We start from the raw sequence: 26,326 nt of genomic DNA, 5'->3' as shown, positions 1-26,326 counted from the left end.
TAAGATGAGATTTATCCCCAATAAGATCATCTGCTCTCTCATCCTACTCCTCCTCTTCCTCACATATACTCCACAGACTGTTATAGTGACATTAGATTAAGATTAAGATGGAGTGACTCTAATATTTAATATTTTTTGCAGTCAATTCATTCCTGATGAATCATCAAAAGTATTTCTGACTTTCCTCCATGTACCACCAGAGGAAACTCGCGTACCACAGTTTGAGAACCATAGCTCTCAACACCTTACAAGGCATTGTTTAATTCTGCCTTGTAAGGTGACATAATGTATCATTACTGTATTATTATGTGTTGCTATTATTAAAAACAATATAGTGATAACTTGCTCTGCATTGGCTTTGAACAGCAAAGTAATACAAGCTCTCTGCTGCAGAAAGGCATGATGGGAAAGGCATATTGCTCTCGGTTTATGTTGAAGTTGCTCTGGCTCCGCCTCCTCTAACCTCTCCACCCTGGGGAAACAGCGGAGGCCTCCCATAGTGCCTTGCTCTGCCTCTGTACCATTGTCACACCCCTATATCCTGCGCCACCTATGGCCCCCTCAAGCACTTTACCCCATATCCAGGCCCCTGTTCCTCCTCCCACTTCTCCACCATGTCCCTGCGCTCCTGTTCTGCCCCCCAATCTCCACACCGAGCCCTCTACCCTCACTTCAACATGCACACCCTAATTAAAGAGAGACCCATTACGGCACAACAGATGCTCAAAATTAAGGGATTATTTAAATGACTCCCAGTCGTGGCTTGGGGAAGATTAGAGACAAGGCAGAGACAAAAGAGAGAGGTGGGCGGGGGAGGACAACAGAGAGGGGAGGGTTAAAATAACCATCCTTAAAAGCAGCATCAGATTTCATATTAACTGCCTGCGTGTCAAACTACTTGATACCGTTTATTTGTATGTTTTTGTAAGTGTATGTGTAGAGTCTCACAAGCAACGACACGGGGATTTAACATGCACCAAAAAGAGACGGGTCTTTTGTATCATTTACGGATTAACAGGGTGTAAAAACTGCAGTTCAAACAATCTCTCGTGATAATCAGACAGATGGCTGAGCAAACCTAACCACGGCTGACACTGATCGAGCTGCCGGTGCCAATCACACTGTTTAATCCGCATAGAACAGAGATGTCTTTTTTATTTATACGCTTCTTATTTTATTTTTACACTCGCAAGCATCCCGTCTTATCAACACCGAGCATCTCACGCAGGTTCACTGTGCCACAGCTGACACACACACACACACACACAATCTTATGTTAAACAAGAACGAGCTGATACAATACTAATGGTCAAAATCATTGGATATGGTGTAAATATTAAGAAAAATGCTACATTTTTTAATGATCCAAAAAAACCATAAAATTGTCAATAACGCCTCACGAAACACAAATGTGGTTCATTGTTTTTCTTCCAATTGGTGCGCAATTGGTGCTAGGGATGGCGAGAAACGGGTGATATAATACAATGTTGGGATAATACGATAAATATAATAGTCTATTTTAAGAAATCTTGCATCATAAATAATCTTTTTGTCCAAGGAGAGGAGTGGAAGGAGTCCAATGGCTGAAATTCTGGTGCCAACTAGTGGCTGGAGGCTTACTTACAACACTAAACCACATTTCCCATGTATCAATACAGCGCTTTGAAGAATCAATACCATATCATGCATGTAATGAAAACTTTCCTACACCCCTACATTACATTTTTAGAATGTTCTGGTTATGGCTTGGTGGTAAAAACATCAGCACCAATGTGAGTGTTAATTGAAACATGAAGAAACACATGGTGGTGATCTCACAATAGATAAGTAGCATCGAGCCCTGCTTTGTATTTAAGATTATGAAAAAAACAAACACCTATATTACATCAGACCGCAGCCTACACTTTTCTATTTCTGTGTCCCCGGTTACACACTGGGGATGCAACTCTGCTCGAGACACGAAGAACAGAGAGAGACAGAGGACTCGGTCATAACTGGAGTCTGGAATCCTCTACTTGGAAGAATTCGATCTCCTCTTAAACGTACCCCCCACCACCTCCTCCTTTGTTTGTCCCGCTGCCAAATGACCACACATGTGGGACGGACCCCGGAGAAACGCCCTCGTGGACGGAGCCACTTCTGCACGCTGAGCCTCTGCCAGAAAACTACAGTGTGAATGATGATACTGAAGTTCTGCTGCTGTCGTCTGAGTTCATGTCCATACTGCAGGCGAAGATGATGTTTGAAGGTGAACATCTACTAAATGCTCAGGTTGTGCTGATACAGATCCGGATTGGGATTTTTTTCAAAAAAACAATCGTTAACTTCACTAGACAGGACAATTTTTGTCATTTTCATTAAAAACTTTCCTAAAAATGTCAGTATTGCTTTGGAAAAGTGTCAAATAGTACCTCAGGTCTATGCTACTGTGTAGTTTGTTAAAAATCTGCTTGATCCCCTTTTTCATAATGTAATTCCCCTCACTCTTTTGCGATGTGTTTATACGTCAGTGACGGTGTGATTTACGGGTCAGCACGAGTCGACCCTGTTCTTTTGCGCTCCAAATTAGGCTGTGGCTCGGCGGCGGCATTCTCCTCCCGCCCAGAGGCCACATATCTAATTAATATCACCAATACCTCAGCGTGCAACGGACTGCTTCAGAATTAAAAACGAGATCCTACCTCTACGTGAGGTCACTCTCCCACTCCCCCTGCACGTGACGCAAAAAAAAATACACCTGCTCTCTCCCCGTCGCCTTGTCATTCCTTGGTGTGCGAGAGAGAGTGAAATATTTTTAAACGTTCGAGACATCTGGGGGTTAAATAACTTTTCAATTCAAATGGAAATGCCATTAAATTCCTCGTTGGCGCGTCTCCGCCTCTTGTTTTGTGAAGCCAGAAATAAGCGAGGCCCGCAGACAGCGCTGGGAAGAACATTTGGCATCACAATTCTCCTCAGTCTAAAACTCATTACTTCCCCCTCATTAAAGGGCAACTGTTGAGTAGCATACGTGTGTGTGTGTGTTCCTTTTCTCAGCAAGTAGAGTTAAGTATGCGTCTGAGAGTGACTTTGAGGAAGACTGGTCTGAACCAGGGTGAGATGGATGACCCCACATCTGGCACTCCCACGGGACTTCTGAAAGACGCGGGGCGGGACCGGCCCGTGCGCTCCACTGCATCTGACAGCACCCTGAAAACTGGGCTACCCCCAAATGACAGAAACGGCTGTGTAAATCTCCCCGCTTCCCCACGGCATCACACACACACACACAGACAAGGAGCCCCTGATAGTCCTGAGATTGAGGCCCACTGTGCCTCAGCTGCGTGGTTCCCATTGGGCACTGATCCGCGTCTCGGTGTCCCTGCTGATCCTGAAATTACAACCTTCCACAAAACGCAGTCCTGTCAAAGACTCACGGAACACATCCATCAAGAAAACTGAGTGACAACTGCAAGGCTGTCACTTTAACAGTTATTTCTGGGTTGTTATTGTGTTTACATATATATGTGTATATATATATATATATATATATATATATACACACACACATATATATATATACACACACACACATATATATATATATATATATATATATACATACAGTATATATATGTATATATACACACATATATATATATACATATATATATATATATATATATACATATATATATATATATATATATATATATACATATATATATATATATATATATATATATATATATATATATATACATAGAGTCGGATAAACAGAATAAACTGTAACTCCCTGTATAAGAAATCACTGACAACAGGAAGAAGCTCCAACAGCTCACGGGCATGTTTTAGAAGGATGGGTTCTAAAATCTAAAATAACAGTTTGAACGTGAACTTTACGACCTTGTAAGGACACACGATCATCAAAATGGTAGAAGATTAACGGATGTGTGGGTTGGACGGTGACGGGTAAATACATCACAAAAAAGTGGCTAAACTAGATGACTGACATTATAAATTAAACGTGAGCGGTGAGGCATTTTGAAAGCCACCCCCTCGTGGCTATTCAGTATATTTTTACTTCCTGTTTGGCTTCAGAAAGATTGCGTCTTAACCTCCTCGGCAGATGCAAAAACGTAGATTAACCAGAATAATTAGATTTCTTCCAGAATCATCAATCCGGGGCAGCAAAGCAAACGCCTGAGCCACAAATGGAGCTCATTTCCATATGTATACAACCCTATGTGCATATGCGTGTCCTTAAATCTTCATTTTGGCAGCGTCTGCGGTGTCACCGAGTGCAGATAACAATCTCTCAGTGAATGGTAACACCTCTGCTTATCCGTATCATGCAGACCTCCTCGCGTCACTTTCTCACCGCCACCGTATTTAATAAGAACACACGGGCAATGATGGCGTTTTATATTAATTGAATAAGTCGAGTAAAATCCCCCGCGAAACCTGCTCTATTTTCCTTCCCCCTGATACGGGTTTATCTGTCAATGGAGGACGGGAATATGCAGTGATAAACAAACAGGACTCACACACTGTGGAGGAGAGTGGCTCATAAAGCAGCGTGGAGCGCACGGGTTACACATTAATATGCTTAAGTTGGTGTGGTTTTGTGTGGTAGTGCGTGTGCGTGTGTGTGTGTGTGCGCGCGCGCGGGGGTTGTTGATGGCATCAGGCTCATTCATTTCTGAGAAATTATCCACGTTACTAGGATACGAGCCCTGGGACACGCTGTCACATTTACACTCGGCTTAAAACATGTGGACACGGCGGTTCACGTGCACTCAGACGAGGTGCTCACTCTCCCTTTGCACGCACACGCACACACACACACACACACGTACCCTCCCGTGCTCTGTCAGCTAAAGTGACAGCAGTAATGAGTTTCTTCTCTGTGTAAGCCAACTGGCACTCACTCAAGGGAATTTTTCAGACTGAATTGTGGCCATTAATCACAATCCCAGGCAACACAGTGCCATCACTTGTGTGGCAAACAGAGAGAGTAAGAGAGAGAGAGATTTAAGTGATGGTCTACAGCAGAGCAAAGGAGGAGCTAGAATTTATGGGGAAATGTGACAGATGTGGACAAAGCATTTGATTTAGAAAAGCATCACCTTACATTTGACAAAAACGTCTCCGATTATAAGCCACATTGTTCAAATGGGTTCAAATCATACATCAGATTTGAGCAGGAGGTCTAATAGAAGTACACGGCATTGTTGAGATTTAGCTCAAGAGGATTGTCCTCCACCCGTTTTGGCACATTCGAGCCCGTGTGGACAAAACTGTGCACTCTTGTTTTGGGTTAAAAGAGACCATGAGGAAAGTCGTAACCATGGAAACGTGCCAGTATACCCACAGAGAATACAAGGGGACACAAGCGACGCGATTTCCCGGTGAGAAAATGTCGCAACTAATACGGAACTTTAGATCGCGTACACACGCGCGGTCGGTTAGCGCTCACAGGCAGATTTGCACAACTAGTTTTTTTGCAGGTAAATAACGTGGTAAGTACGACCTGGTCTAACCTTAGCCAACATATTGAATATATATCTGATCTAAAGACACGAAATTGGAAATTGAAAACTGTATTTCTGTGTCCACCACCGCACGTCTTGAGGAACATGCGCGTGTAAACAGACTTGCCGGGAGATGAGCGTGGCAGCCATTTTAAGATATGGATCGTTTAAAAACGACGACAAAGAGAGGAGCGGGAGCCATCGCCGAGACATTTTTAGACCCCCACCGCATCTCTCTGTCGAGACGACGGGGAAACTCAAAAAGTCTCGACTCCTATTCTTTCTTCTCTCCTCATTTATCTCCCTGCTTTCAGGCCGCCAGCTGACTGCGGGGATATAATGCAGATCAGACGGAGCCCTCCCCTGTCCCCACAAGCCAATCCTGACAAATTCATGCTAATATGCAGTCAGTAACCCCTCGTCCCCTTTTGTGCGCACATGTGCGACCGCTCCACCACGCCCACCGCTGAAAGATAACCACGGATGGAGATGGAGCAGAACAAGAGAGGGAGAGAGAACGAGAGAGGAGGATAGGAGGAGAGGCAAGTGCAGGGCCTGTCATAACCACTTAGTGTTACAAGTCAGGAGGGTGAGAAATGAAAGCCCCTTTGTCTCTGCCTCCACCTACAGTGTGTGTGCAAACAAAGACGGCACATACTGCGTTTGCCGCGTCGAAATGCAGTTTTCTGGAAACTAAAAACATTTCCTCTCGTTAAAAGCAGAAACACAGGCGATGGATGTTGGAATAAAATACAGGGGTGCCTCATCATGACTCCAAATTGAATCAACAAGGTTCATTAATCAATGCTTCACTGTGGCTCCCAAACAACTCTTTGTCTTGGTTACCTCTCTGGTTGTCAATGACTCTGCTCCTTGAATCCCTTTTGTCTACAAAAAGTTCATTTTATCAAAATCCGTGGTGTTTTCTCGATAAATATCGAGTCAATTGAAGAGGTCGACGCGCTCTCCTGACTGACGGACGCGCTCTCATCTCCCCTGCAGCGGTTGGGAGGAGCACCATCATCCGCTGTCAGACGTGAGCACGTATCAGAGGCGCCCCTCCAGGCCGCCCGTCAGCCGGCTAACCCTCTAAAGCTGTCTTCCCACGCGGGCAAATGGAGAGGGCTACTAGCGTCATGTTTCATCTTTTCACGCCGAGGCAATGAATTGGTCGGGCCTCAAAACGACTCACTAACACATGACATTCATAAATATGATTGTAGGCTGCCACGGATTCCTTGTGTGATTATAAAATAAAAGAAACCCTTTTTCACCTCTTAAAACGAGACTTAAGCGTTGGTAACGCGCGCGTTACGGCGATGATTTACGAGCGCCGGGTCAGCGGGAGCAGTTTTCCGGCATGTTCTAACGGCAGAGGCATGCTTCTTCAAGCCGAAGATCGCCGCCGTTGCTTTTGCATCCCCGCTGCCTATCCGCGAACGCTGCCCTTGAAACAAAGCTGCCGGGGTCAGCAGGGTCACGGCACAGCACTGGAATGGAATGTTCCTTTCCTGGTTCAAGGTCCGGCCTCCAGAGCCAGAGGGGCCCAGAGAGCATTTGAGACCACCGACACATGCTCCATCTATTTCACCTCGCTACACCTCGCACCCCACTTTCATCTCCTCCTGTTTCGCCGTGGCCTACTTTATCTGCCGCTGCACTAGCTCACATTTAAAGCTGCTGAGTCACCCGTACGTCAACATCATTATGTGGACACTGTGCTGCAGATGAAGTGCCCAAAGGTATCAGAACACATTATGTACTGTACATATTATTATTATAATAATAAGGCTTTCAAAGTATAGTGCGGAGCTTTTGGTGACTAAAGGTATTATAACTTAATGCTCATAGAATTTGAGGTTGAAATGATTCTTATTATATGTGAAGAAAGTGTTTCCTCTATTAAATATTGTTAAGTATTATTAAGTATTGTTTTGTCAAATCTACAGCGCTAAACTAAATTTCAATCTCGTTTTTCCATGATATACAAGTAGGGCTGGGAAATAATTCAATCTAAACCATTAGAATTGCCTCCAATATTCATATAAAAAGGTTCAATACACAGTTATCGATATGTCTGTGCAGTACCAACACATAATAGCGTCAATCTTTTGCCTCACATTTGGGAATATGTGACGTTTCCCGTCCATAAAGACGTGATAATTATCAATATTGACTGATTTTAGACTGTTTTGACCACAGCAAACAAGAAATTTAAATAATAAGACAGTAGTTAAATACATTACTGTCTGTTGATGATATTGAATGTTTTTATATGCTGAAAAGAACCCACTCTTAATGGCAGCAGTCAAGGATGCCAAGGATAAGTGGTGATGACAAATTGCGATGTGCGCCCCATGAGCCGCACAGCGTGCAAATGAATGTGATATATGCTAACGAACCTGCAAAACATCGTCACAGGGAAGTTGGCCAACGCGGCAGTCTTTTATCCTCTGCCAGCTACAACCTCTTCGATTTGTTCCTGTGGAATTAATTCTAACTCCTGGTGACTGATTCGCACACTCTGAAGCTTGACAGTGTTTTTAACACCAAACACCTCAGGAGGGTTTGGCGCCCCCCCGCCCCCCCCCGGACGTGACAGGCATTGAGAAAAGAAAAGTTAAGTTTTTTAACTTTTACTCTTTCATTTGCAATGTTTTTCAGGGCAGAATCTGTGAGTAAATGAGTAACACAGAGAAAGAGAGACACATTCAATCATTCCCTTGATGCATCGTCCTCGTTCATTATTCCCTGCACACAAACACCGGTTACTCTCTGTTCGGATTAAAAAATAGGTCTCGAGTGCAAAGCTGGAGGATATGTTGTGTGCAGTCACTCGCTGCACTGGCTCAGTCGCTGCTATCATCCAGTAATAGCTTTAATCCCAAACCTAATAAAAAAAAAAATCAAGTCCAAAAACACGCCAGAGAAAATCAGAACAAATATTTGTGAGGAGCGACGTTATTGCACAGAATTGACCTTTATTCCTTTGCGGGGGGGAAAACCAAAACACATGACGGAGACAAATAAATGTCCTTTCTGAGTGAAAATGTTTTCACTCTGGTTTTCCCAGGCTGCGTTGCTCGTTTGGGGAAAGGTCAAGGTTAGAGCTGTGATACTGTGACAGGTTTAGGCCCGGACCTTATTTCACTGCCAAAGCCAAGGTCACTGCCACTGCCCCAAGGCCTTCAGACAGGGGGATGGGTTCCCACTGGGGAATGAGCAAGAGGGCTGAGTGTTGGAGGAGGGGGAACACAATGGGAGGGGAATAATAAAAAAAAAAGACGGGGAGGGGTATTCTGCCCTGACGCACACAAAAAGGTCACACTTTCCCAAATAAAGCCCCCCCCGCCCCTCTCCATCGTCCAGCCCCTCACAACCTCTGACCCCTCTATTTCTAAGTCAATGCTAAAACATAGGGAGAAGGGGAGGGGGCGGGGTCCGAGGGGAAACACACCCACCCCAGAGTCAGCGGTGACAAAAGAGTGGGGCGCAGGCGCAGCGAGTGCGAGTCGGTCGGGGGAACAAACGCCCGGGCCACCGTCACAAAGCGGAGCCACCGCAGGGCTGCACATCTCCACGGCCCTCGGCCTGTTCCCAGACACTCCACACCACTCTGTATTTCACTGCTAACAATAGAGGCTGCTATGCTCCGAGAGGTACCCCAAAACACACACACACACACGGGCTAAAGAGGGGAGAGGTGGCTGAGGCCCAAAGGAGAGCTGCTGCCTGCTCATCACCGGCTGCCCTTTGTCTTCAGCTCTTCTGCTTATCGGCCACCAAAAGACACATTTCCAGATTTCTGCTTTGAAAACAACATGGACATGCATTGGAGTTTGATCATTCTCATTATCAACTCCAATGCACGCAGGGTTTTATTATCCGCTTTGGCTCAGGACCTCGAGACCTGGGTGAACATGTAAATTTCCTCTGGGTCTGCTCCATTTTTGGCAGCGATGCAAATTCCAGTGCAGTTTCCCGCGCAACACTAACACAGTTAACGTAGCCATTGGCCATGAATGGTTTTAAGTTAACCTGACATTTTACACCTTGGTACAGCACTCACTATTGTCACTTTATTCAATTCTGTTAGAGACTATAAACTTTTGCTGTTTATATTGAACAAGGGACTAAGGGTTGCCAACCAGGATAAAATAATAAAAGATGTGTTCCCTGTTGAACAGATACGGAATGCACTTTGTTCCTTGAACTCAGAATTTCTTACTTTAAACTCAGAATTCTGTCTAAGAATTCTGTCTTTAGTCTCATTATTTCTGACTTTAGTCTCATAATTTCTTACTTTAAACTCAGAATTCTGTCTTTAAACTCAGAATTCTGACTATATTCTCATAATTTCTGACTTTAGTCTCAGAATTTCTTACTTTAAACTCAGAATTCTGTCTTTAAACTCAGAATTCTGTCTTTAGTCTCATTATTTCTGACTTTAGTCTCAGAATTTCTGACTTTAAACTAAGAATTCTGACTTTAGTCTCAGAATTTCTGACTTTAAACTCAGAACTCAAATATCACGTGTGGCCCTAATCCTCTTCTTCAAAATCATGACGGAAAAATTACAGATTGGTCCAATAATGAAGATTGTGTGATTTATAGGAGGGAAAAACAAAATACTCCTGCTGTCGGGCCCTGTCATTCATTACAATTCAACAGAAAACGGGCACTTTAACGCACAGAGCAAGAGACCAACCATTATCAATGGGAATCCCCTTAATTATAGCGTGGAAGAGGGTTAAGTCATTTACACTACTGGCTCCACCTCCTGTCACTGTTACATTTTGCATGCATTCAAAAGCAAAATGTCTGCTGAAGTAGAAGACAGGAAGAGGGAGTTTTTGTGTTTTTATGAGTGGTCGGTGCAGGCCTTGTAAAGGCTTTTAACAGCACAATCTGGCCATAAAGCCTCTGTTAAGTGTAGTGAAGCGCGGTGACGGGGCAGCAGTGAGAGCTAGCTAAGCCCCAAGTGAAGCTTGGAATCACAGAACACCAACGTGCGCGCGGACACAACAAACCCACGCGTCGTCCTTCCTCCATGCGTAAGCCCTCGATTGCTTTGTCTCTGTGACAAAAAAAGAAAGAAGTAAAAGACTGAAACGGACACGACGACGTCACTCGACAACTTCCACGAGGTCAGATACACACACACTGGTGCAAAAACACAGGATCCATTGCGAACACGTGGTGCAGGCAAGACCCTCAGGGGGAGATTATTCTGGATTTGTTGCGATCAAAACAGGTCAATGAAAGATGGCTGTGTATAGATTGCAAAGCCAGACTCCAGCATTTGAAAAACGGGGCCTGCCTCGTCTAACCTTTGGCCCAGCCTCTGCTCCCTCCGTTCACCTCTCACCTCCATTACTTAGGAATTCCTACCGTGAGCCTTAAAAGCAGGCAGCAGGAATTTTAGGCCCCCTTTTCAGTTGTTCTGTCAGAGAATAGCACGGGGTTGCCCAGAGACATCCGGAGACCAACACAGACTCCTTTAACAGAGTCCCACTTTGTCAGACACACACAGGCCGAGTCAGAGACAAAGCCACAGACGGGGGAAACAGGCCACGCACACTTTAAAGAAGCATCAATATTGACATTCCCTTCAAAGTTTTACTTGCAGACGTTGTATTATTGTTGGCAAATTGTATGTTTTATATCTAATGCATGAGTACATATTCACTTTGACATAAAAATCCTTTGGTTTTCCGTTGCCTTAGCATTATCGCGAATATTTAGGTTACTTGGCTCTGTGCATTCGTTTTATAACTTAATCAACGGTTATTACACTAAAATATGCCAATTCGGATGTGTTCGTATACTCAAAGTGGACGGAGCAACTTAACGCAGACAAGTTAGCTTACCTACTTTATATGATATGCCATGTTTGTAGTGGAGCTGTGATATGCAAACTGTTGCTGGCAAAGTTTGCATTTGACTTTTTTCCCCCCGCCATCAATTTGACGCTCAAATTTAAATAAATCAAATAGAATAATTAAATTAAATGAAACCACCGGACGTTGGTACGTGGACATTCTTTAATCTATCCGTCTCTAGTGGGTTGGGCTAATCCAAAATAGAAAACACCCACATTAGCACTTGGCACTTTCCTCCTGATGAAATTAACACGGCAAAGAAACGCACCACAACGTAACAATCAATAAATGGACCAGTCGATTGGGAGTTTACAGCCCTAAAACATATATGGCCTCACTCCAGAAATGTCCTCCTCCGCAGGAACATCACTCCGAGCTTCCTCAATGCAAAGATACAGGACACTGGCGGAGAGGAGGCTGTCTCCCTTGTTTACCTGTTGTCATAGCTGCAGAAGCTCTATCGCCTATACTCTAAACATCAATCGATATGACACGGGAACCCTCGCCCACACACACAGCTCATTTTAATGGAAATGTATAAATATGCGGACGCTCAAGAGTCATGTCAAGGCAACTGTAAGTAGAACGTTTTCGAAAGCGAACACTGGTTCGTGTGACGGTGAAATAAAGGCGTCATCTGAGCGGGCATGATCTGAATGATCGGCTTCAGAGCGCACACAGATGTTGAGAACAGCTGGCGCGGTGACGGGAGGCAGCATCTGCGGCGACAAGGTCAAAGTTTACTCGTGCATTTTAAGATGTAATGGACAGGAACTAAACACGCCGCTTAATCTTATTAAAAACACCAACACAAAAAAGAGTAAGACATTACCTTTACTTAAACCATAATAAAAATGACAGTGAGCCAACAGTTTGCTGTTGAAATGGACAGTTAATTACTCTATTATTGTATTTTCCTTGGCTTTTTCTTTACATTGACCTCATCTTAATTAATCTGACATTTCCCTTGTTTGTCTTGGCACGAAAGGTCAAATATTATTGACAGTGTTGCAACAGATGTCTTAATATTTCATTTTCTGGTCACATATTATAAATTATTCATATCACTTTCACTTCATTGCACTTTTAAAGCGGCAGTAGGTAAATTAGCTGGGAAAAGTACAGTCAATTGCCAAGTTTCAGTTGTAGTTTTATTCATGGTTGACATTTAATGCATGTGGAGTTCCTCAGGGATAACTTCTAGGCCCTATAACGCTCTATAATATGCATACATTTCACCTATTGCTGCCCAAACAACAGCAGGAAATAAATGTTTTCAGGGCATTAAATATTGGAGAGCACAACGACACTTCACAACACTAAAGTCAGCTTTCAAGCGTTTTCTCCACTTGCATCTAAATGTAGGTTCCGACGAGTAGAAGGGCATTCTTGAGCCGATCATTTCCAATTCAGTTTTGACATTTGCGTAACATAATGCATTCTGCAAGATGCAAAAAAAAACCACCATAAATGTTGCTAATTTTTATTCTCCACCTCCTGTTTATTACCTAATCACATTCAAATTGAAACATTAGCATTTCAAGTCCTGCATCGCTTTGCAAATATTTACATCCTTACGGTATATAGCATCCGACCAACTCACCTTACGGTCACGGAAAGAGTCAGGAGATGATTATTTTCCCTTCCTGATTTTAGCAACTGATTTTAGCAACTGGACATGTCGCCAGTCCAGGGCCAACATACCAAGACAAATTAACACACACACACACAGGTGGAACATGCAAACGCCACACAGAATTGCCCTCGGTCAAACCACAATACAAACTGGTGACTTTTGTGATGTGAGGCAACAACGTTAGACACTAACTAAATCATTGTTTTTTTTAGTATCACGTAAACAAGCACAACAACTTCATCCCGTATGTTCCTGGAGTCATTCAAAGAATTACAATCATGCATGGAGAAGGAACCAGAGAAAGAATTCCATCACTTTATCTATCCATAAATTCCAGGAACATCTGATTTCAAACTTGACAGGTGTCCTGCTACGGGCACAAGTAAGTGCAGTGCAGTGTTTGACGTTGTTTGGATAAGTAATGCAAAAGATACCGCTAAGAGAAGCACACATTGGCTTTCACCGCTAGCCACTCCCACTCTCACTCACACAGCACTGTGAGTGAGACAAGGCACTGTCAAGCTGAGGCAGACGACAAACACAGCGCTCCCAACCACTAACTGTTCACCCCACTGCCCTCCAGGAGGCGATACAGGTCTCTCCACACCCAAACCAGCAGGTTCAGAGGAAGCTTCGGTTTGACGCTGCCACACAAACAAACAAACAAACAAACACAGCAGAAACAATTACCTCCTTGGCAAAGGAGGCCAAGTTCACTCGTGCTGTCCCTCAGCTGTTTTACGCTCCATGTTTGGGGGCTTGATTTCCCCTGTGATGTTGTTTAAATGGGCAAGTATTTTTAGAGCATAAAGGTTGCTCATTTCTGCTCCGTGCGGTGGATGAAAATGTACAGAAATGACAGAAAATTGCTACAGCCAATCCACGTATACTGTATGTCACAAGTGACCATTGTGTTGTTGATTTTATTGTATTGTATTGATGTTGTTCCATAGGGTGCAGTATCTTTTTTTCATCATGTAGAATTAGTGAAGTACTGAATAAAAAAAAATGAATAGTAATTACTGTATATGATTAGTTAGTAATTAAGAAGTACCACATTTACATAATTGGTTTGGAAATCTAATTGAGGCCAAATTTTACGCTGCATCTCACGGACACCCCATTGTTTCCCGTCCTGCCATATATGGTCATGACGTAAACCGAGGCGATATCAAACACTGTAGATCCCTTGGCAATTTTTCATGGCTTCAAGGTCAACGACGTGTCATATTCTGAAATAACAGAGATTCACCCCGTCTCGTCTCCACGGGGGAGTCGGACAAATATGCATTTGTCTATGCAAATACCCAGAGTTGTCATCAGGGACATGAGGTGTTGCTGTTTTTCAGCTTCCTGACAAAAAAACAAGCCACAGAGGACAAACAAGGAGAGAGAGAGAGAGAGAATAAGATTAGCAGTTGTTTACCCTTGCCTTTGCCGTAAATAACAGCGAGAGTATCGGAAAGGCTGAACCAATTTTGAAAAGCAGACCATTCATCTAAGAAAAAAAACCCACTTCATTGTTTCCACACGAGCTGAAATCGAGCAAGCATGATGAGGCAGTGAGATCTGAGCGGTGCATCCGCGGATGTGCAGTAATGAACCAGTTTCCAGTGTAATGATACAGCAGAGGTCAGAGCTGCCGTTGCTTTTTCCAGCCCGCCTCATCGTTATAGGAGAAAGAAGAAAGCGTTTTCCTCCTCAGACGGATGGAGAGGCGCTGACCACATAGCGAGGAGGGAAAACATACTGGTGCTTTAACATCAGCCCAAATACCTGGCCGGGGCACTCATAGACCACACACCCATTTACACAACTACAGCACATGCGACTCAATATGAAACCACATCAGTGAGAAATGTGACCATTAGGAGTGTAAGAAAATATCAATACACTAAAATACTGTGATATTTCATAGCGCGCGACGTCGTATCGATCCCTTGAAATGCTGGATTGTTCCATCAGAAATAATCTCGAGCATCTACCGATAATGACATCAGTCATTTTGCATCTTTTAAACAACAACGCTATTTGTGCTGATGCATTTAACCTTTAAACATTACAAAAAAAACAAATACACTGTTGTTGATGCTTTAAAGTTAGTAGTCTATATATTTTTGCTTACAGTATCTGTACCACATCTCCTATTAGAGCCGCAACTAACGATTATTTTCACAATCATCAAATATTTTCACGATTAATCGGGTGATCATTTGGTCCATAAAATGTCAGAAAACTTTCAAATATGTTGATCAGTGTTGAAATGATTCACTTTTATCGATCTCTTTGTTAGATGGAGCAAAGAAATGAAGAGTTCAGTCACATTTAAGAAGCCGAAACCATCAGAAATCTGAAAAAAAGCTTAAAAGCGATTCATCGATTATCAGAATAGTTGACGATTGGTTCAGTGATCGATTAATCGAGTAATTGTTTCAGCTCACTCTCATATCTTCAATCCTTTATTGTCATCTTATCACCAGCTACATACATATACTGTATATCCATACATATATACATGTATGGATATACACGTATATGTACACACATACATATATACACGTATACATATATACACATATATATACACACACATACATACATACATACATACATACATATATATACATACATATATATATACATACATATATACATATAGATACATACATACACACACATATATATATATAGACACACACATATGGAGTTATTATTTAGCATGAGCTAATTTGGGTTTAAGTAAGGATTAAGAGAAAACAATGAGCTTAGCTAAGGCTTCATGTTTAATTGTCGGAGTAAGCTCTTACAGGACATGCAGTCAGCTAATCTTTATGACTGAGGCATGACTTGCTTCGTGGCAAGAGCAGCGAAGAGCAAGTGTGCGGGAGGGGTGGACAGAGGGGTGGGGTTCGGTTGGCAAACAAAGACGGCTACGGGCGGAGATGCAGGGATGGAGCTTCAGCTTTCACCCAGGAGGGAGGCCATGAAAGGGGTGGGGACTGGAAGGTCGGAGAGTGATGGAGAGCCACCACCGACCCTCCCAGCACACACACACACACACACTCACACACAAACACTCTCGGGTAAACTAACAGCTGCCCATAAATCACTCTCACTAACTGCTGTCTTAGGCTGAGAAGCTGCTAGTGGCGAAACCATCCTGGGTTGCGACTTCTCATCTTCTGCCATAGCTACACGTTTGACGCAGTCTCGCTGACGTGACATCCATTTGCATTTAATCCTCAGGGAAGAGTTAAAATTCACACAAATGAGAGGCAAACCCTTTTACAGCATCCTATACATCTACTGCTTTTTCACCCTTAAGAGCCCCCTGGGTGCGTCTATTGCATTAAAGCCTCATGCAGAAACCCATAAGAACACAATTTCAGAATGAAGGTGAAAGTTTTTATCAGGCAGCCAGGGGCTCTCTATTGACAAATAAATTGGACCGATCAATACCAATTCACCTAAAAATATCACTAGACCTTCTGCGTACGATGCCTGCCAGTGTGAACAGAAATCAGACTCTCTCCTTTTGCAGTTGTTTCAGAAAGTTCTACAAACCGGAAACAACAATGGTGGAACATAAGAGGAAAGCGTTAGCAGCCTTTTGTGCACGTTGCGGCCGAGAGAAGACGCAAAACTTGGATCAGAGATGTGAATAGAGATGTCCACCGCCACTGTCACATGACCAGAATGTCTTCCACATAATTAGGACTTTGAAATGGATCGTTAAAGTGTGGGGTTAAATACTTCACCGATTAGCATTTAGCTTTGTAGTACTAGAATAAGGGTAGTGTTTTTGAAAAATTGTGCTTCCCAACCTCAGTTTCCTCAGAGTCGAGAAATATGTTCATTCTTTTCTTTGTTACGTGCCCACCAGTGACACTTGGTCCTGTTAGCGTAACTGTTAGCAAAGATGGCCGACACTGTTTACATGGCTCGGACCAAGTGTCACTGGTGGGCACGTAACAAAGAAAAAGAATGAAGATATTTCTCGAGTCAGGGGAAACTGAGGTTGGGAAACAACATTTTTCAAAAACACTAGCCCTATTCTAAGCTAAATGCTAATCGGTGAAGATTAGTCTCAGCAGAGTCGACTCTCCAATTAACCTAACCCCAAGCTGCATGTGTTTGGACCCACACACACACAAGCAGATACAACTTCACAGAGAAAGGCCCTCGGTCAAACTGGAATTCAAACCGATGACGCTGCTGTGAAGCGACAAGGCTCACCACACGTATTGGGTTTGCAAATCTATTCCAATAGACCCTGAGGTCAATTGCAATCTCTCATATAAATGGGTTTGGGGGGGGAAATTAATTATTTCCTAAATAAGATTCAACTCTTTCCTATTAATCCCAGACAAACAGACAAAAGCAAGTCACTCCGATTGATCCTAAAAGCTATTTCTGTAACAGGGGCCTTTTGTGGTGTGTTGCCTGGTGACGTGCTGTGGGGGGAGGGGCGGGACCAGCGGCTGCGTCCACTGTATCAGGCCTGTCATTCATCCAAAAATGATGAAAAGCTTCCTGAGCCTAAGCTAATGAGGAGGTCCTAGAGGAACTGAGGAAAGATAGAGAGAGAGAAACCGACCATCAAAGAAATAACACTTGGGAGGAAAAAGGGCTTTCCTGGACCAACTGCCGCTTTAGAGGGGCAATGGGGAGTCCGTCCTACACCAGCCCCCAACAGTGACTTCACACAAACGGTTGTCAAGCAAATAAAAAGTGAAATTTATGGAGCGAGGGTAAGATGGAGGCTTTATCCATGGAGAGGGCTATAAAGAGGCTTCAGTAACCGCGCCGTCTATTGCATCACAGTGGTACAAGTCGGAGCTCTGTTGTGAGGAGGACTGAACACAGCAAATGACCTCCAGAAAGACAAAGACGGCGTCAGCATTAGCCAGAAAAAAGAAAACAAACACAGGATGTTGAGCTTTGTGCAGGCGAGAGTTTGCTTGTTTGATCAATTAATGCAAATCTCATTAGCTGGTTCACCTCAAGACGTTAGTCAAGTGTAATGGTGAGAGTTAACACATCTTCCTCCCCCAAGGTACTACAATGGTCTTTGTATACCAGAGAGGACGCTGGTCTTTGGTTGCATACAGTAAGATTCTGTATGAAAGGTGAAACGCAGCCTCTGGCTGGTTAATCTGCTCAAACTATACAAAAACCAAACCATTTCACCACCTCTGGGGTAGTACAATCCAACTTCTGCCGACAAACCCTGCTGGATGTTACACACTGGACCTTTAAAGCGTGGAATCGGGGGACGGTTGTTGTGATCCCTTCAAATGAGTCATTCAGGAGCGGAATTATCCACGCAGGTCAAGGAAGGCATTGAAGAATTGTGCTAAAATACTGAATTAAAAAAAATATTGTTTGGCCACCAAAACCCATGAGTAGATATTTCCTTTTTTAAAATTAAGGGTAAATTAGTTGATTTAAATTACTCATTTACTGATTTTGTTATTGTAATAAATGACCCATTCACTTGATAATTGAAATTATTTAGACATTAATCAATGTCATAATTAGCCTAATTGAGCAGCTAATTTGAACACTAAATAATAAGAACAGATTTGCACAGTAAATTACACGTATATATATCACACGTTACACTGTACGACGCTCGATCGACAAGTGCAAGAGGGAAGGTTGGGATTTTTATGAATGGACAACATTCACTTTCATCAGTCAAGTCCCTTTGAAGGGTCTCTGGAGGATTGTTTTCACAGTGATGTCCTTGCTGCGTGGATAGGAGTGCACGCTACAGAGGTATAAGAGCCATTGCATATTAAATACTTTGCCAAAAAAAAAGAAGCTTAACCCAACTCAAAAATGGTCAGAAATTAAGGGTCACTTGTAGAATCCCTCACCCTGCACGGAATAACACAGCTGAAAAAGAAAAGATGGAAAAGTCGGAAGGACGGCAAAGCCCAGAAGAGAAATGAACATGAATGAATTTTAAAACTGAACAAACCAAGGTCAGATTCATTCACTGAAATTAAAGCACTTTTAATATTTGTATTAACACATTCATGCTCTACAGGTACATTTATCGGTGTGATTAAACTTATTTTCAGTCCAAATCGTGAGTTACTGCATCCATGAAACACCCAGAACCAGATTATCGAGTGCTGATATATCATCATGGTTAACTCTGCACACAGTGTTTTGTCCAACCTTAAAACAACTGCGTGAAATAGAAAACAAATTAAATCACATTTCTCTACAGCGCGGAATAAAAGAAATTGGTGCGATTGCGGTGAAAAGCTGACCTTTGCAAAGAATGGCTCTTTGGTGAGGCTTTAAAAAAGGTTGCGTGTTTTCGTCAGCAGCTCCAGGCACAGGGATGAAGTGACTTTAGCCCTCAGCCAGCGAGACGTTTATCCGAACCGCCCTACCCCACTGAGTGGAAAAGCTGTATTGGCCACAACAGCACAGCAGTGCACTGTCTGCACAGAGCCCGGGAACCAACAGGCTTCTGTCAGCCTTTGTCCATCTCTGTGTTTAAGAATATGCTTCGAAAAGTCAGTCATAACTCAGCACAGTGTGGAGCAGCGGAATAGAAGTAAAGTCACTGTTGCCACGTTTCGGCGCGGCGCCGGAGGAATGTGCACTTTCTTTTTTTGCCGAAAAAGAAAAAGAATCTTGTGTTTTAAGCTCCGGTTGAATACAGGTGCAGAATTCACCCTCACGGATCGGCATGTGCGCAAATATAAGACATTCTTAAATTCAGCTTGTAGTCAATTTTTGTGTCTCAGAGCGGCCGTTTGATGATCACATGACACATTCATCTCTAAAAATGAGTAAAAAACCTGTATATTTTTTGGTGAAGTGTCCCTTTAAGTACAAATTGAAGTGTTTTAATGAACATGACTGTGTGAAAGTGGCAGATTCCTTTTCTTACGACAAGAAAATTCAAATCCATTCTTCAGAAGTGAATTCCACTGCTCAGAAAAAAACCCACTTTGATGGTATAAATCCCCACCCGCCCCTGCACTGATGCTGTATACACACAAACGCTCCCTTTATCAGGTCTGGTAGTATTGCTTGACAAAGCCTGTATTCAGATGGAGGAGGTAGCATAGAAATTATGACCGAACAGAGGCAGAAAAATAACAAATAAACTTCACCAAAATTCAGCGTTAACATTTCAATTATATGATAAAAAAAAATGTGCCGATTAACCATAACAAACAGATTGGGAACCTTTCAACTGATGATCTGACTTTAAAGAGATTTGTCGCGTTAACTACAGAGGATTTATCGCGATGCTTTCACCACAAAGGCTACTGGTTGTTGTTTTTTTTTTCTCTACAAAGCAGCGCGGAGACTCCCAGCGTGAACACTTGTTAACGCCGAACTCAAAGGCTTGAATTTCTAAGCAGCTACTGTCCACGAGCATCAGAGAGTTCATTTAAACACAAAGACAAGATATTAAAATATTCATCCGGCTGCACACTCAGGGATATTAAGCACATTTACTTGCGCTGATGCAAAGCAATTACTGACGGCAACAGTTGACTTGTATGTATTTTGTAAGTGCGTTTCAATAATATTCACATTTGTGGAGGATACAGTGAACAGATAATTGAATTTTTAAAGGTCCGGTGAGTAAAAATGGAGTTTAAATTGAGCAGAAATTGATGTTTTGATGCCAAGTGAAGGCTACACAGGTTCAACGACACACTTGGAAGAGAAGAGTGAGGTGGAAATTCACCAATCGTCTTAAACCGTGACTGTTTGGCAAGCAAAACCTGGAAAAACAAAGGAACAAAGAGGAGTGACTTACTTGCAGCCTGAATCCGGGCTTTCCGGCTCACCACCAGTCCAAAGGAATTCTGGGCGATGCACTCATAGTCGCCCTCGTCGGACGAGCCGTCGGCTCTGGTCTTCTGGAAGTGACGGACCAGCAGCGAGCCGTTGACGAAGGTGGCGTGACGCCGGTCCTGAGCCAAGAGGAGGCCGTTGTGCCGCCACTGCGTCGTGATCGGGGGGAGGCCGTTCACCTGGCAGTGGAGCATGAGGGGCTGCTCCTGCACCGCGATGACGTCGCTGGGCTCCAGGGTGAAGGAGAGCTCCGCCTCGCACGTCACGCCTGAAGAAAGTCGCACAAAAAAAAAGATAGCGGATTCAGAAGATGACTCTTACATTAATGCACTTTAAAAGCAATACGCATGAATGTTAAGTGACAGAAATCCAGGTTAAATCTCAAGAAACACTTTTGGTCATTAAAGCTCCAAAACTCAATACACTCATTTGACTTATTGTAAAACGAGGAGTTTGCAATAAAGAGTTCATTTGAGACAACGTTCCAGAACTAATCAACTTAAAGTGCTTGTTTATTTCATACACCCTGACATATTGGTCACCGCGGCGACGTTCGCTCATCAACTAATTCCTTTTTTAGCATCCGGGGGCAGAAGCGAGCGCGTCAGTAAGACTTTTTTATTTTATTTTATTTTATTTTATTTTATTTTATTTTATAGGAACCCCGGTGCCTAAGCAAACAGAAGTGACTGCTCCTGATGTCACGTCGCAGTAAGCAGCTCGCCGAGCCTCGCAGCTCATGAATCAAAAGCCTGGACTGAGCTCCCTCCGGGCTACAGTCAGAGGGAAATTCATTGGCGATAGATTGAATGTATCCTGACACACACACACACACAGCCTTGTATTGTACATGCTGTATTTGAACCGTGGACACTTTTCCCACTGTGGCCCTTTGTGTTCACCCATCAACGCAAAAAAGGATGTTCTAAACTTAAAGTTCAGGAGATCAGCTGCAGATTTTCTGTGTTTGTGGTTCCTGGGGGGTGAAGAGGAGGAAGAGGAAGGACAATAAATAAAGGACGTAAACAGCCTAACCTGACTTGGTACTATAAAAGAGGAGCTTAGTTGGGCTCTCTTGGTATCATGTTTCAGCTGCTGATGGACTAAGCACTACCAGCCTCTGCCCCAGGCCTTGGAATCTGGTGGGAGGGGGGCTGTAGGGGAGGGAGGGGAGGTCAAAGCAGAGAACCTTTGGCTACATCCCTCAAATTCCAACCAAAAAAAAACCTTCTAAGGTGCGGAGCAGGAATTTGCTTGGCTCCTGTGCACAAAAAAAACCAAAAAAAAAAAAAAGGATGCTGGCCACGGCAACCCCCCCGGCCTGTTCACTTTAGGTGGCAACACAGATGCATGTGTTCACACGTGGAGAGAAAACACCCACACCATCCACATCCACACCGTCGCTCACACCTCCATGTCCTCACATCGACACAGTGGGAAGGAGAGCGTCAATGGCGGGTACAAGGAGCTCATAGATGAGGATGTAAAGCACATTTGCTTGTCTAGATTCACTAAAAAAAATACATAAGAGGCCTTTTATTTTTAGCTGTAAAGGAAATGAGTCACTGCTATCAAGCCCAGGAGAAAGTATGGGGAGATTTGGGTTTGAGATGAGTATCTCAGCTCTTATTTAGAGAGCCTCTCTCAGTTGTTTCTTTGGTCAGTCTCAAACCTTCCACCTCCTCCCCCTGATGAACCTGTTTCTTTACCTGAAGTTATTACTGTTTGATTTGAAACTTTCTTTTAGCGTGATAATGCCCATTGTGCCCTGCCCTATATATATATAAGAGATTTCAGTTGATTCTGTTTACCTGGAACACGCTTTCCCGAGGAATAAAGCACATTAAGTGTCTGGGTAAATCAATTTCCTCGCTCTCGGTGGAGCGTAGGGTTAAAAACAAGAAAGGTCAAAGCTAAAAAAAAAATGATTTTGAACCCAGCCCTGAATCATAACGCAGATAACAGGACAAGAGAAGCTGATTGATTTTTGCACTTGGTGTGGTTTAGTTTAAGGTCATCTGTGAATACTGAGCATCCAGAGGGAGCGAGACGACGCAGCTGCAGGAAAGTCGACATCCATGCCTGTCTTAAGAAACACATGTTCTTTGAATCTGCATGGATTTCCATGGTTAGATAAGGAGACAGACAGGCACATGCATCCTAATGCCCCTTTTTTTTTTTTTTTCCACGCCGAGGAAAGAGAGACACTCGCGCGTGTGTGGGATTAGCGAGCGAGACCAGAGACAAGTGTTGCCAAGTGTGTGGCTCACGCTCGGGCTTACTATTGTCAGATAAGGTTAGCTGGCACAAAGGTTTACTGCTGCAACAAGAGAGAGAGAGAGAGAGAGAGAAAACACCTCACACACACGGAGTGATGTAGCTGAGCACTGACAGAGCTAAGTGAGCTTAGGACACATGCACCACAGGCTCGCATGCAGGAAGCCAAGTGAGGATACTGGGTTAGTGACACAAGTGCGCTGCATCACATTATCACAGCTCCGTGAGAAGAATCCAACGCCCCTGAGCTTAAAGGCTGCAATAACAAAACAAAGAAGTCACTATTTTTATTGCTATTTTGGGGTGGGGTGGTGTGCAATGGTGAGCATTTTATATGACTCCTTGTTCAGGAAAGGTGACTTGCAATCTGCATGTTCTCCATCTTATAGCCGTTTCTCCCACTGAATCTGAATCGGGAGAAACCAAATCTATCCATCCATCTATACCATGATGAAATTAAGTCTTTTTTTCCCCCATGCCCGTCGACTTTAATCTCATATTTTCCCCTGAGCTCCAAAGACGTAAGTGAACTCCTTTAATCCCCTCAAAGACTGACAAGTGAGTGATCTTGTGATGACATCTTCAGTTGCATTTAACCTCGGACATTTAAGAGTCCATGAGAGATGCAGTGCAGGTATTTGTCTTGGAAGTTTCCATCACTCGTATTAAGGCCGCTTAATGTAAAAAATAATAGAAGAAAAAAAAGCCCCTTTATCTGAACCAAATCTAATCTCTGAGGCAGACACGCACTTGAAAGAGCTCCATTGCTTTGATGCAACGAGTAGATTGGAACACAGCCCTGTGTCTCTGAAGTTTTTGTTCCCAGTCGTGTGACTGAAAATGTTATGAACCACCGTGTACTGGCCTTGATGGTCCCAGTATAGGGGCCTTTGAGGGTCCCTGTGTGGTATGCTTTGCAAATACTCAGTACTTTCCCCCTGCCTTTGAATTAAGGGGCCTCACATGGAGAGAGAAACTGTCCATCAGCGCGAACAATGGCTCCAGAAAGGAGGAGAGGGACAGTCTTGACATTCAATCTGTACAAATATTCTCCCCAGCAGGCAATCACCATACAGTCCCACACCCACTGTCACTTCAACCTGCCACAGGACGCTGTGCCATGAGGACGGAACTGTCAAGTCCCCCGATATGAAATCACACTTCATCTTCTGGCATGTTGCTATTTTTTAAAAGTTAAATGGGCTCATGCAGATTTCTTTAGAGCACTGACTCAACAACCAGAGATAATTTAATAAACTTTTCCTTTTTTAGTGAGAAAAACAAACAAACATGTGGTCACAAACATCTAACATTCGACATCCATGCTGTGACTGGGACACCTGATTAAAAACAGGCAGCCACGCATGAGGAGAAACCACTTCTGATAAGAGACTCAACTGCCAAGTGTTTAGTCATGCACAACTCCAAACTACCGCCACTGCTGCACCGAAATTGGACTTTCTCAGTGCACCGGCTGCACATTTATCCCCGGAGCACCTCCACTGACTCTCCTCCTGGTCGTTTTCCCAATTAAAAGCTTATTTTTAAAAAGCAATGTGACACGAGGCTGCGGTGGCTGCAGCCCGGACATGCAGCATGGGCGCAGGGGCGGAGGAAACATGCACATCAAACAAACACGCAAACAATAACATGGTTGTTTACAGTCCTGCTGAGTGCACGCGCAAAACTTTCAAGTGATAAATGTCATGCATGTGGCCTCAGGTATTAAATTCCGCAGTGAATGCATCAGCAGGTCCGAGAGGACTGGACAAGTTCACGGTTACCGGTGTGTCGTAGAGCAACATGCAGCACGCTCACTGACACACAAAGCTCGCGCACCCTGCAGCAACAACCTGCACAATTCTCTTGTACATTTTATTATTAAAAAAAGCAACAACAACAACAACAAGCCACTTACCCATGAAAGAACTGAGCAATATTCCCAAAAAGCACAGAACAAGGCGGCGGCGCCTTGTGGATGCCATTTAAAACACTCCAAATATTCCAGCACGTGCAGAAAAACAAAGTGAGGTGAACGGACCACGGGGTTAAAGAAAAAAAAAAGAAGGACCCACAGAGAGATAATCCAGCTTCTGCTACTACATGTTCCGACCTACAGTGTTACACTTTGGTGGCTCACTGGGGTCGAACACGCTCTCGCCATTTTAACCATCTATCAGGAATCTGTCAGCATCCAGCTCGTTCTCTGTCGCCCTCCTCCTCACTCACACATGCACACACTAACTGCTGCTGGATCCTCAGGACTCCCTCTCTCTCTCCCACCCTCCCTCTCTCTCTCTCTCTCCCCCTCTGACACAAACACACACTCGAACAAAAGAGGTCCAACGTTTGAGAAACATCACTATAAATATAGTATACTAGTATACACTGTAAACACTAATAAGGGATGATCAACAATTAGTCTTGATAATAGAATAATAAAATGTGGGGAAATTACCATCATTTATGAACTATTATGTTGTTGTAATAATAATAATAATAACATAAAGCAATAAAACCATCCTCTCTTTATCATATGTCTCACATCCAGGATAACTTCATTATCAATCTGTGCAGCTTTTCCTGAAATTTGCCCTTTAAAAAAAACAAATGTTCCACCTGTCACGTGACAAATGTGTAATCAAAACACATATTTAAAAAATGACAACACAACAGTCACTCCCCCCTCAGATACAGTGACAGGTGTTTATGATTTAAATACAAACAACCACAACAGACGCATGTAATGACATTTTTTAACATTGTTGCTGTGATTATTGTTATTTTCTGTGTGTGTGTTTGTATTTTGTTCCATTTGAAGCTCAGCACATGGTTCAGCGCAAGTGAACCTGGTTTTGACGATGAATAAACGAGGAGGACCAATATTAACACGCACTCGCAACAAAGGAGCCGCGGTTTGGGCTGCACTCGAGCTCCCCCTAGTGTCTGGACCTGTAAATGCATAAAGAGACTCGAAACACAAGATCCAGGTGCCTCGATCCTTCAGTCACTCAAACCCTAGTCATCATGGTTTATAACAATTCCCTCTTTCCACCTTTAAACTAAACAAGTTACGTTAAACCAAAAATATTTTCCTTGTCAAACACAATATCCTTTTATTAAACTGAAATCAATTTAAATGAATACAAGTTTAAACAAAATGTAGCCTTATATGAACT

At 43.3% G+C, this 26,326-nt stretch overlaps 1 protein-coding gene across 1 annotated transcript in view; it reads right to left on the bottom strand.

The window, feature by feature from the left end:
* The window catches only part of igdcc3 (immunoglobulin superfamily, DCC subclass, member 3), a 62,347-nt gene extending 36,981 nt beyond the window's left edge, over positions 1 to 25,366 (bottom strand). The window contains exons 1-2 of the mRNA XM_044029591.1: positions 25,066 to 25,366; positions 20,833 to 21,138 (exon numbers count right to left, since the gene is read on the bottom strand). Of these exons, the coding sequence (XP_043885526.1) occupies positions 20,833 to 21,138; positions 25,066 to 25,132 (373 nt within the window). The 5' untranslated portion in view covers positions 25,133 to 25,366. The remainder of the gene's footprint in view (positions 1 to 20,832; positions 21,139 to 25,065) is intronic.
* Between the last annotated feature and the right edge of the window lie 960 nt (positions 25,367 to 26,326).

Source organism: Solea senegalensis, linkage group LG7 (genome assembly GCF_019176455.1).
Source record: "Solea senegalensis isolate Sse05_10M linkage group LG7, IFAPA_SoseM_1, whole genome shotgun sequence".
NCBI classification, from domain to species: Eukaryota; Metazoa; Chordata; class Actinopteri; order Pleuronectiformes; family Soleidae; genus Solea; species Solea senegalensis.
The sequence above is the reverse complement of the archived record's forward strand: the minus strand, read 5'-3'. Positions and strand labels throughout refer to the sequence as shown.